Here is a 13,431-nt window from a genome sequence, read left to right as displayed (position 1 = left end):
TATTCTAAACAAATCAAGTCAAAATAGCCCTATGGATTTGAGGCCTTTGTAGTTCAGTTTCTTCCTGGCCAAATGCAACATTTTTTAATTTTATACCTCAAGGACTTGAAAAAGGAGAAATTAGGTCTTACCTGCTCATTTTCTTTCCTTTAATCCCTCCCACCAGCAGACAGAGACTTATAGACTACCTTGGAAATCAGTAGCCCTCACAGTCTCTATCGGCTGGTGGGAATGCATAACCCATCCGTATGTGCTGACTAGAGGGATGCTATGGAAGGTCTGCTTTTTAGGGCATCCAAGATGTATACATGACCATCTCTGACAGGACTGACCTTCAGCATATAAACTATCTGCAGGTATCACTGACTGGATTTAAGAATCAATTGTCCTGTCCCTCTCCTTTCTAGTTTCCCAAACTATAGGTTGTGACCTGGCGAGCCTACTACTATTACTATTTAGCATTTCTATAGCGCTACAAGGCGTACGCAGCGCTGCACAAACATAGAAGAAAGACAGTCCCTGCTCAAACATGCTTTCTGTGGCCCCACAAATGGGGTTATGGCTACAGAAATATTTATTTATTAGGATTTATTTACTGCCTTTTTGAAGGAATTCACTCAAGGTGGTGTACAGTAAGAATAGATAAAACATAAGCAGGAGGCAATTAGAGCAGTAAAAATATTCGAACAACAATAAAAAGTATGGCATGGTATACTACTTGCAATGACAACACAATATGTACTAGAACATTATTAATTGGTAGTGAGGGGTAAGGCAAAATTTTAACATATAGATGAGTAAGAAAGTAGGAAGAATTAGAAAATAAGGTGACTGATTTGAAGAAAGTTGCACTGGTCTAAAACAAAGCTTACAAACTCTAGCAGGAGTAGGCAGCATTTTGCTACATTCAGCGGGGCATTAGCATACTACTGGGAAGAAACTAAGGATCATTTCTCTGCACACGCCAAGCCCCAAATAACTTGGCTGACTTTTCAGCCACCCAAGATGAGCAGTTCTTTCATACAAGTGACACTGGCTGACCTTTCTGGAAGTATTAAATACTTTTCAGCTCCACTAAAGTATCACTTTTGCTGGATCCTGCATAAGTGTCTGCACACTAACTGCAATCAACTGCCGGGTCAGAGAAATCCACAAAAAGGGGAATATCTGATTAGTCCAGAGTGCTCATGTATTTTGGGAAACCTTCCCTTCAAGCGGTTATGTTATCAGTTTCTGACTTGAGTGAAGAGGTCACGTTGCCTATTTTCTCTCTCTGTTACATTCTCTGCCTTTTTCCATTCCCAAAATGGTCACATTTGAAGAAAGAGAGCTTCAATTTTTACAGGTAAGCCATCCATATGTTTACAACTGAGCGTTATATACAACTGGTATCCAGATCACGTGATGTAGTGAGCAGAGCAGAACGTGGTATCCTGTTGCTGCTCAAGGGCACCCCCAGATTTGTTCCTGTTTTTTTTGCTAATTTACCTCTTAGCCAGTGTTTTCATTCAGCTGAGACCTGAACGGACAAATTTATTCTGAAAGCGGGAGACACAATGGCAGGAAAAACACTTAAAGACGGAGAGCAGACGCAGCCTCTGTCAGCTAAAATGGCAGGCTCTCCCCCATCTCCATCGCCTACCACATCAGTGGCGTTAACTGCAGATATTACTGCGGTGGTGGTTAAAGTGCTCGAGCCACAATTACAACATTTGTTTGAGCAAATGCAATCAGTGCACCAAATGCTCCCGGATGTACAGGAGAGTCAGAGGTGCATGTCTCTGACTCAGAAGACTCTATAAATAACTACTGCCACGATTTGGATGCATTTACACTTTGGGTGAAACAACAGGCAGCAAAGCTGGACGACCATAAGAACCGATTGAGGTGAGAATTTGCGCTTCATCGATTTCCCAGAATCACTCCCGGAGTCTCGCCTGGTGGAGATTTTGGAGGAATGGCTGCAAGCTCAATTTCCAGCACCACATGGAGGGAGCCCATATCACCTACAATGTGGAGGAGTGGCGGACTTTGGTCCTGGGGAACTGAGGAACTGAGTTTGATTCCCACTTCAGGCAGCTCCTTGTGACTCTGGGCAAGTCACTTAACCCTCCATTGCCCCATGTAAGCCGCATTGAGCCTGCCATGAGTGGGAAAAACGCGGGGTACAAATGTAACAAAAACAAAACACACTGCCTAGGCTGGTGGCTTGATGGGGCAATGCTAAATTCCATAATTATGAGCAAAAAGCAGCCCTGTTATGCTTCTACAAACAGAACCAGGAAAGAATCAAATATGAGCATACCGATTAAAATCTTTCAAGATTACTCTTCAGCCTTGACAGAGTGCCACAAGGTATTCACACTGGTTTGTGCCTCGCCTTTTGAGCGCCAAGTTGGCTTCATGCTTTTAAACCCTGCACAGTTGAAGGTCTTTACAGAGGAGGCCTGGAAAATGTTTCTCAATGTGCAAGATGCCCAAGACTGGTTAAATGCTACAATTCAAACTTCAGAGAACTATCATGGGATATATGCTGGAGTTTTGCTGTTCACAAGCTTCCTTCTGAGAGTTAATATGTACAGCTGATGAGTACAGTGCAATCCGCTTAAGTGCAAGGGTCTGGGACCAAAGAAATACATGCAGTTAACCGGAGCGTGCACTTAACCGTTGTGACCCAAAGAAGCTTGATATCTGATAAACATATGTACCAGTACTGTTTATTATACGTACAGTATACAGTCTCCGTTAACTGACGTTATACAGTCTCCATTAACTGACGTTAGGCTTACTTGAACTAATCAGTCATAGTCCTCTGTACACTATTGTGTCTGTGAGTTCCATAGACTACGTCTGCCAGACGGTAAAAACCGTCTTAGCACTGACATCCAGTGGCCTCCAGATAGGCCCGCACGGTGTTGAGACTCTCCAGCGCTCTTGCAAAAGTGACAGGAGGAGGTTGTTGAATTTCATCAGCATGTGCCTCGCTGCTCATTTCTTCATCTGTTTCATCATCAGCCGTTGCCTACATGTAGGACATCTCAACATCAGTGGTGTCGTCAGCTGTTTGTAGATCGTAATCAACAGCTACGTAGTGATGAAACTCATCTTCAGTAACACTGGCTGGGATGTCAATAACCTGTTCATCTGACGCGTTTGCAACAGCTGCATCTGTTTCGCCCCTCTCCACATTCTTAACAAAGCTTGCCCGCTTGTAGCAGTTCACAATGGTTGCTTGTGTAACATGGATTCCAGGCTTCTTTCTGCATATGTAGGGAATCCAACAGTGATAGATTATGAGCCAGTTCAACAGCACGTTTATCCTTGCCAGTCTGGTCATCCATAACGCTCATCAGACGATGTAGCACAAGAGCCCGATAATGTTGTTGAAATTGGTTATTATGCTCTGATCCATAGGTTGAATCAGATAGTGTTTGGTGGCAGGAAGACCACCTTGACGTTAGCCTGACATCATCACTGTGTGCAGCACAATTATCACAAAGCAAACAAAATCTGACGCTTTTGTGCCCGCATTCTAGTGTCTAACTTCTTTAGCCACTGCTTCCAAATTTCCACAGTCATCCATGAATTTGCGTTAGCCTCGTATGACACAGGAAGTCGCTTAACAACATTCTTGAAGCAACGGGGCTGTTTGCTCTTTCCAATGACGAGTGGTTCCAACTTCTCACTCCCATCCATATTGAAGCAAAGGAGGATCGTCAGTTGGTCCTTCAACGTTTTACTTCCTTTAGTTTCGGCTTGTTTGAATGCAAGTGTTCCATCAGAAATCGCTCGCCAGTAGAGACCGTTTTCGTCAGCATTGAAAATGTCACGAGGTGCAAACTCGTTCAAGGTGGTAGGAAGAACTGAAACAACCCAATTTTCAGCACCAAAGTCTTGTTTCTCACCATGATGTTTCTTGAATTTTATGCTGTTCCTCTCCTTCCATCTTTCCAACCATCCAACAGTGGCTTTGAATTCAGTTAGTCCAAGATTTTCAGCTAGCTGGTTAGCTTTCTCTATAAGCAGTGGGCCGAGGGGCATAGCTACGTGGGGCCACGGGGGCATAGGCCCCCACAGATTATGCCCTGGTCCCCTCTACATTTGACCCCCCGCCCGCCGCATCAGGTACCTTGTTTGCTGGCGGGGGTCCCCAATCCCCGCCAGCCGAAGAGTCTTCTTCAGCGCCAGTTGACTCTGGCACCTTCGTGGCATGATCATCTGTTTCTAATGCCTTACGTCCTGCACAGGGCTACATGCACGGTGCAGGACGTAAGGCGTCAGAAACAGATGATCACACCACGAAGGCGCCGGAGTAGACCGGCGCTGAAGAAGACTCTTCGGCTGGCGGGGATTGGGGACCCCCGCCAGCAAACAAGGTACCTGATGCGACAGCGGGGTAGGGGGCGTGGTTTGCGGCATGGCGGTGAGGGCGGCTAAACAGTGCCCCCCCTCGGGCTCTGGCCCCCCCCCTCTCGCCAAGGTCTGGCTACGCCCATGAGTGGACCACTGACAGGAAACTGTCTGCTCCTGACTTGAGGAAAAACACCGAAGAAGAGCATCTTCTACATCCCTCAGCTCTTCCCGGCCATTTACGTTTCCTGTGTGGATTTGTATTGTTTTGCCAGTCTTCCAGAAGCTGATCCTTCTGCTTCAAGATACGTGAAATTTGACTGGGATTGACACCATATTCTTTAGCAATAGATGCTTGACTTTGTTTTCTAATTTTATAAGAACTTCTATTTGTTCAGCCAGTGTTAAAGTCTTACAGTTGCCCGATGACGACGATGACTCCAGTGTACACTCTCTTATTCTGCCTGTGGCAGTTAACCAATGAGATTTCAAATTTATCGCCCCTTTGTCACATGCCAATCGGCTTCCATATTCCATGCGTGCGCTTATGCAGAGTTTTTCCTGCAGAGGAGCAGTCTTAAACCATGCATATAAGCGAATCTTGCACATATCAGTGGTGCGCTAAACTGAAGTTTGTCCCCATAGAAATTGATGGCGCCAAAAATGGGACCGAAATACGGCATGCAGTTAAACAGAGCATGCGCTTATCCGACGTGCACTTAAATGGACTGCACTGTATTTCTCTATATGTATTAAATTTAGTAATATTGCTGGTTAGTGCTTTTCAGGGGCAGGTTTGGGGATGCCCTGCTGCACCATTTTGAGATTTGCTTCATCTCTCCAGTGCTTGGTTCTGGGTTTTGAAAAACAGTCTTGTAATTTCCTAGGTTATTAGGGGTTTGGGTAGAATATTGGGGGAAAGATGGGGGAGCGATGGGTTTTGCTACTGTTTTTGTACGTATGGGTGATCCGGGTTGTGGAGTTACATGGGGACAAGGAGACATTTCCTGCACACCTAGGGGTAACTCATCTTGCTTTGATTCTACGAGCTGATGAACACACACCTTCAGCAGTAGTGTGGGGCGGGGCAAGGCTGGGTGCTCTGCCTCTCTTTTCAGTGGGGTTTCAATTTGGACACTGGCGTTATCTTTTCTTTATTGGCAATGTCTGCTCCTGGCTGTAGAATAATCACACGTAAATGTAGGAGGTATTACCTTCCCGATAAAAAGAATGAAAATCTTAACCATACTATGTCAGCAGGGAGCAGACACTGCCTGTTTACAAGAAACCCGCTTGACAGATCAAGAACACAAAGCTGCAGTGAAGCTGGGTTGGGGAAGTTCACTTTGCTTCCTCAGGGAGTAGGCAAAGAGGAGTAGTGATTCTTAAAAAGTCCCTAGCCTGCACAGCTGAGGTTCTTTTTAAGGACCCAGTCGGCCATTATTTAATACTTAAACTTTGGCTACAGGGACGGGAACTCCAGGTTTTCACCCTTCCCTACTGGAACTCCTCTTGCCATATATGGATAAGGATCTCTTGATTGCTGATGTTAGGAACTTACTGGACACAACTCTGGATAATACCATGGGCATTAGACAGAGGGGCCCATCATGACCAGGCAGTAATGTTTTGCCCACATTTTGCACTTCTCTGGATTTAGTGGATGCCTGGCGTATGCTCCACCCTCTAAACTGCAAGTACACCCACAGGTCTAGGGACCATGGCACCCTCTCCCAACTGGATTATGTATTTCTTTCATCTTCCTTGTTTTCCTCAGTGATGGAGGCTGATGTGGGCCCTGAGGCCATCTCTGATCACTCACTGGAGTGGATAGATCTCGAGGTGCCTGTGCACTTTTGTTCTAAGCTGGGGTGGAGATTTCCTGCACATCTGGCCCATAATAAAAGATTTTCACTCTTACCTGATCTCTCGCTGGGAAGCCTACTTAGCTAATAAAAAGCAGCATGCAGACAGACATCATAGTGTACACAGCAACGAGGAGAAAGAAAATAACAGCTAGTATATGTAATTTAGAAGCTGAACACCAACAAGCGAAACGGCTTATGTACCAGTACCATCTCCACACAACAAGCTTTACCTCTCCACGCAGACTGCCTTAAATGCATTAATCCATGAGCAGACTCAACGTAGTACAATTTACCAAAAATACCGCTTTCATGCTTATGAGAATAAGGCGGGAAAGAGGTTAGCTCATATTGTCAAAACTTGGGAAGGTATCAGAATGACTGCGCGACACGTGATCGTGGAGGAAAAGTGGCTAATCGTTGTGATTAAAATCACTCAGATTTTATGCAACCATTTCACCACTTTCTATGCGGAGCGTTCTGTTGGGGACTCCACTAGCCTTTTTGACACAGGCAGGTCTTCCCAGTCTGTCAGATGAGGCACATGAAAAATTAAATGCCCTCTTCAGGCAAAAGAATTGCAACAGGCTATTAAAAAGCTGAAGCCATACTCAGGCGGATGGCTTTTCAGGGGACTATTACAAGTTACTGCAACACCACCTACTGGGCCCTTTGTTCTCCTATTTCCAATTGGTGGTGGAATCTGGAACATTTCCGCTCCATGGAAATGTGGATCTTATCACCTTGCTTCCTAAGCCCAGCAAGCCCCGGGAGGAGGCAGATTCTTACTGCCCCATCTCGTTACTGAATGTTGATGTCAAGCTTCTGGCATAGGTGCTGGCTACTCAGCTGGCAGAACATCTGCCCACATTGATTAGTTCAGATCAAGTGGGTTTTATTAAGTCACGTCAATCTGTGCCCAATATGCGGAAGGTTCTACTAGCTATGTCACATTGCCAGGTGTACGATATACCAGCCAAGCTAGTTAGTCTCGATGAGGCGAAAGCCTTCGATCAAGCACATTTCAGGTTTTGGGCCATGTGGGGATTGGAGGCTGGTTTTTACAGGCGATTACGACCTTATATAGGTCACCCCAGGCGCAGCTCGTGGTAAACGGAGATTGTTCCCCCATTATTCCCATTGAGTGGGGCACTCTAAAGAGATTGTGTTGTACTCTGGTTTTACTTATTGGAAACACAATTAAAAAAAAAAAAAAAAAGATTTCAACATACAGTTGGTATCCTTGAATACGTTTCCAACTTTGGACAATAGAGCATCACTAACGTCTGTTCTTTAGAAATGTGTTTGCCTGGTCTATTCACATTTTGCTGACATTTATAAAACTGCTTTCTGAAGATCTCTTCCTCATTTCTTTAAACCTACTTCACCGACACAATAGAGACATATACAGTGAAATAAAAAAAGGGTATAATCTCTTTCGTGCACTGCAGAACCTGGAACATATCTGCTCCACTATACATGTCTCTCCCTCCACACTCCAGCAGGAGACAGACTAGGTTACGCTATCAGAGCTGCTAGGTTACCCATTCCAGGAGGGAGACATTTTGGCCGGTTCTGGTTTTAAACTTACATCCCAAAGCAGTGTAGTATTTGTAGTTCATGATCCATCGAGATCAGAGCTGCAGGTCCCATAATGCACCAAGATGAGTTTGGCAGAAATCCAGGACTGGCCAAAAAGTCTCCCTCCTGGAATGGGCAACTTGGCAGTTCTGCACTATAGCTATGAGTAAATGGTCAACCTAGGAAGAGGTTGGCACAGCAACATCTGGGTCACTATTTAGACTCTGGAAACTAGAGCTCAATCCTGGCTACTTGTCAGTTCACCTTATCAGAGGCTAATGCTCAAAGGCTGGTGGTAGAACCTAATTCTACTGCAAACCTAGCGCAGGAAATTTGCCGTGGCATGTTCAGAGTAATGAGCATGCAAATTAATGCTGCGTTAAAATCACAGCAGTAATTTGCCACTCAGAACTCTGCTAACTTTCCTGTCAGTGCCTGAGCGCCAAGTGGCTCAGGCACCAACAAGAAAGTTAATAGTTCAGTAAAACAGCATGCTGCAGAACATATCCCTGGTGTCTAGCGGCACCCACCCTGGCCCCACATACCCAATCCCACCCCACCCCACCATTTTTTTAAACTCCTGGTAGTCTAATAGTGCTTTGAGTTGTATTTGTATATGCAATATACCAGCATTAGTGGAACTTTGAGATGTAGTCATAATTGTATGGTGTGCTTCTCTGATTAATAAAAATATTAAAAAAAAAAAAAAAAGGCCTGGTAGCCTAGTGGATTCCCTGGCTGCCACTCCCATGGCCTCTCCCTCCCCCAAGTCCCTCCCAAAAAATCCCTGGTATCTAGTGGCACCCCAAGCCTCTCGATGCCTTACTTCAAATGAGACAGAAGCAATACCCACTAGCTCCTTATTCCAGGCACCGTCATCTTTAAAATGGCGGTGCAATGCACCACAAAGGCCTGTACCATATAAGGGTTTTCTCCCTTATATGGTAGGCAGGCCCTGCCCAGTGCATCCCAGAGTTGGGCGCAGCCATCTTGAAGATGATGGCACACAGAATCAGCAGTGAGTGGGCACTGCTCCTAACTACACCAGGGATTTTTTGGGAGAGACTTGGGGGGGGGGGGGGGGGGAGTGTTGTAAGTGGGGTCAGGGGGTCAACTAAACCACAAGGGCTATTTTTTGTTTTTTTTTAAATCTTGGGGTAGTAGCCCACCCGGGACAAGGTGCCACTAGGCACCTCTTCTCTCAACCAACCCTTCCAACGCTGCCCCAGACCTGGCAATTAAGTTTCCAGCGCTAAATGCACTTGAGAAACTTTGGGGGGGGGGGGGGGAGAGAGGGGTAGAATTGGGTGTGGTTTAACAAATGACCTCCTTTAAATGTGGTCTGCGCTAATGATTTCAGCATCCACTCTGAAACCATTATAGCATTTGGTGCACAATAACGTGTATGCTAACCCCGTCTTAGCACCGGCGTTAGTTGTGAGCATTGGGCCTTCAGAGCTGACAAAGGAGCCTAATAGACAGACTCATTGTCTCTGTCCTCAGGCTGTCCTACCTGTGCTGATGGTTCCATGATATTTGTGCGATTGGACCTCTGCCGAGTAACTATCACAGAGGGTTCCGATTCCTGCGGGCCTCGATCATATGCAGAAATTCTCTGTGACTGTTCTTCCTCGCTCTTCTGCTGGCCAAAGTCTGGCAAATCTATTTTTCTCACAGGTACTGACACAGGAATGATGAGAGGTGTCAAGCTACTCTCTTCCCGGGCTCTCTTGGAAGGTGGAGTATCCTCCATACTGGTTTCAGGTGGTGGGTTTCTCTGTTTCTCCTCAGTGAGCTCCTTATCCTAAAGGCACAGATTCACAAAAAAGCTTTTAGGATATGGGAAATAGATACACCCTTTGAAGCTATTAGTTTTTACATATATTTTTTTCTTTTGCACCCTACTGTCCGCTTCTTGCCTTCGGCTCCCCCTCCAGTCTCCCTACCTTTCCCAGCAGGTGACATTAACTATGGATTTTCTGCCACCTCTTGGCTGCCTGCCACTGCTGAAGTTTAGAAACCCACTCACTAAAATAAAAATACATATAAATATATATAAGTAAATAAATAATTTGCCATGTGTGTGCAGGAAGGAACAGTGCACGGTTTCTCAACTCTCTCCTGGAGGCGCGATTGACCAGTCTGATTTGCAGGATTCCCCAGTGAGGTAGATTTGCGTATCATGGCTCTCCAATAAATGCAAATCTCATTCATGCTTATTCACCGAGGTACTCCTGAAAACCTGATTAGCTAGGTGTGCTTTCAGGAAAAGGTTGAAAAGCACTGCACTAATACATGCTGAACATAAAACTCCTGGAGTGGAAACAGAGGCAAGACAGCTGTTCACTTAGGGAGCATCCTTGGCAAGTAGTCAAAATTCAACCTTTGCCTCTGTTTGAAAGATCAGTAGAGCACCTCTAGTCAAGGTAATGGATGACAGTTCCAGTTTATGAAATCAAATCATACCATTTCTCCACAGAAACCAGTAGGTTACAGAAGATGAACAGATACGCACAGTATAACTAAGCAGCACACGTTACCTAGCCTGGATATTCAGGAGGTAAAACTATTCTTCCACCAGACCAGGTTCTGGAATATATAGAAGTGTCCTGAACACGGTGAATTTCAAGCAGATTCTCACATTTTAAAAAAAGTTAAAAAGATGTGCAAACATTTCCTGATACCAATTTTTCTTCAGTGGTTATAAAATCTTTTGCACATGGTTCCAACAACAACATTCTTCAAGTGAATTTCTATGTAGTAAAGTACATCCTTAAACATTAAAAAGACTCTTTTACCTCTCCAGGAAGCTAGGCAAGAAATTAATTTGTTGCACTTGATAGACCACATATCAGATACCTATGTGCTTTACAATAAAAATATATAACATATTACATTAAAGGAAAGTAGAGGAATGAGAAATCAGGGTCATTAGGGAGGAAGAAACTTAGATCATAGCTACTGCTACTCAGAAAGCGTGGTGAATTCATGAAACAGCCCTCCCTGTGGAGGTGGTGGAGATGAAGACTGTATCTGAGTTCAAGAAAGCTTGGGGGGACAGGTACAAAGAATCTTTAAGAGCGAAGAAGGGATAATAGATGGCATGGATAGGCCATTTGGAGGGGCATAATCGAAAGGGACGCCCAAGTTTTGCTGAGGACGTCCTCGCAAAACGTCCCCCATGAAGGGGCAGGGAAACCCGTATTATCGAAACAAGATGGGTGTCCATCTTTCGTTTTGATAATACGATCGGGGAAGTCCAAATCTTGACATTTAGGTCGTCCTTAGAGATGATCGTCCCTAGACTTGGTTGTTTCTGATTTTTGGCGATAATGGAAACCAAGGACGCCCATCTCAGAAACAATCAAATCAAAGACCTTTGGTCGTGGGAGGAGCCAGCATTCGTAGTACACTGGTCCCCCTGACATGCCAGGACACCAACCGGGCACCCTAGGGGGTACTGCAGTGGACTTCATAAATTGCTCCCAGGTATATAGCTCCCTTACCTTGTGTGCTGAGCCCCCCAAAACCCACTACCCACAACTGTACATCACTACCATAGACCTTATGGGTGAAGGGGGGCACCTAGATGTGGGTACAGTGGGTTTCTGGTGGATTTTGGAGGGCTCACATTTACCACCACAAGTGTAACAGGTGGGGGGGGGGGGGATGGGCCTGGGTCCACCTGCCTGATGTGCACTGCACCCACTAAAACTGCTCCAGGGACCTGCACACTGCTGCGATGGACCCGAGTATGACATTTGAGGCTGGCACGTAATATTTTTAAAGCTGTTTTTTTAGGGTGGGAGGGGGTTAGTCACCACTGGGGGAGTAAGGGGAGGTCATCCGGTCAGTTCGGGCACCTTTTTGTGCCTTGGTTGTAAGAAAAACAGGACAAGGTAAAGTCATCCAAGTGCTCTCAGAGATGCCCCTTTTTTTCCCCGTTATGGGTCGAGGACACCCATGTGTTAGGCACGCCCAAGTCCCGCCTTCGCTACACCTCCAACACGCCCCCGTGAACTTTGGTCGTCCCCGCGACGGAAAGCAGTTGGGGACGTCCAAAATCAGCTTTTGATTATGCCAATTTGGGTGACCCTGTGAGGACACCCATCTTCCAATTTGTGTCGGAAGATGGGCGTCCTCCTCTTTCGAAAATGAGCCTTTATCTGCATTCATTTTTCCATATTTTATGTGTACCCAAGCAAAATGTCACTGTCCAGCTGGCACTGACATGGCTGGCACTGTCCAGCTAACAGAGAAAGCCAGGTCCCACACTCAGCCTAAATCATCTTATTTAAAGTTCTTGTATGAAGATTCTAATCAAAGGTTCAGGGTAGACAATTACAAACAGACAAGGCTATCACGCTCAAGGAAGTACAATAAATATTTTCATGGCAAGTCTTACTGCAGGGAGGGCCACCAGAAGATTTTGGGTGGAAGATTGCAACACGCAAGATGGAACACATGGTGTGATGAGGCTAGAGAGAAAAAGGAGGAGACCTGTATAAGAAATTCTATGAACCAAAATTGCTATCTTGAGGGACAAGGAACCAGTATTGCTCTTTCAAAAGTGGTGTCAAATGATCACACTTCTTGGCCCTATGTCACAAAATGCCTAGCCCCCCGACTGGGGTTACCCCGCAGTCACTTAGAGGGTCTATCCCAGCACAGCTCAGGTCTGCCTGCACCTGCAGCTTGCGCTCTACATTAGTGCCCTCCTCCCACCGACTGGGTCACAACTGCCTCTGGGCGTGTCTCCCACTCAAATTATCCCCAGTGATTTCTAGGCTACTGAGGCCACACTCCCAGTGGTCCCATATTTCCCAGAAAGCACTCACAGACCAAACACAAATCACCAGGATTCTTTATCAGTCCAGACAGGCAGAACGAACAAAATGCATTTATTCTCAGAACTTGGAACATTGGACACAAAACGTGCAAATAGCAAACAGTAACAAGTAACTGAAAATGGATCAATTAGAAAACTAACTAAACATTTGTAAACTGTCTAAGCAGTACCTGAGATCACAACACATAATTAACTGAGCCTCAACAAAGAGATGTTTCTCTTTTCTCCCCGGCTAAGACTGGAGGCAAAACCAGCACACTCTAAAGGAAAAGAACACCTGGGCCAATCTGAGCCTAGTCAACAAGATTTAAAAGTATTCTGCTGCTTGTTTCCAGCTTGTGTTAAAGAAAAAAGAACATTCAGTTCCCTGTAACAGCTTTACAGCTAAGAAACACCACCTGTTGGCCAAATAGGAGAAATGCACTTCAGGACATAATTAAAGAAGAAAAATATCTAATAAATGTTACAGGCTTAAAACACAGTGTTTCTTCACACCCTACTTAATGGTTTAACTATGGTGTTCTGAATCAGCTGGAGTCTCTTGATATGGAATATCATTGGGCTCTGATAAAGAGTGCTGCAATAATCTAACAGAGACTACAAGAGCAGAAGCCTATGTAAGCAGTGCCCAAGGACCAAAAATGCCACAAACTGAACAGAGGATACAAAGGATAGAGAAGATGTTCCTCACTAGAACATTAATCTACTTAAAGGACAGACAATTATCGAGATCACTCCTCATATTTTGGTGACGTCCTTAACATTAATATGTGAGCTACATAGCAC

General features: G+C 45.2%; 1 protein-coding gene across 4 annotated transcripts in view; it reads right to left on the bottom strand.

Moving 5' to 3' along the window:
* The window catches only part of ELMSAN1 (ELM2 and Myb/SANT domain containing 1), a 177,755-nt gene that overhangs the window by 34,358 nt on the left and 129,966 nt on the right, over nucleotides 1–13,431 (bottom strand). For all 4 annotated transcript variants that reach the window (XM_030215485.1, XM_030215484.1, XM_030215482.1 and 1 more), the window contains one exon: nucleotides 9,310–9,600. In XM_030215485.1, coding sequence (XP_030071345.1) covers nucleotides 9,310–9,600 — 291 coding nt within the window. The remainder of the gene's footprint in view (nucleotides 1–9,309; nucleotides 9,601–13,431) is intronic.

The sequence above is a fragment of the Microcaecilia unicolor genome, chromosome 9 (assembly GCF_901765095.1).
Source record: "Microcaecilia unicolor chromosome 9, aMicUni1.1, whole genome shotgun sequence".
In the NCBI taxonomy this organism is placed as follows: domain Eukaryota; kingdom Metazoa; phylum Chordata; class Amphibia; order Gymnophiona; family Siphonopidae; genus Microcaecilia; species Microcaecilia unicolor.
The sequence above is the reverse complement of the archived record's forward strand: the minus strand, read 5'-3'. Positions and strand labels throughout refer to the sequence as shown.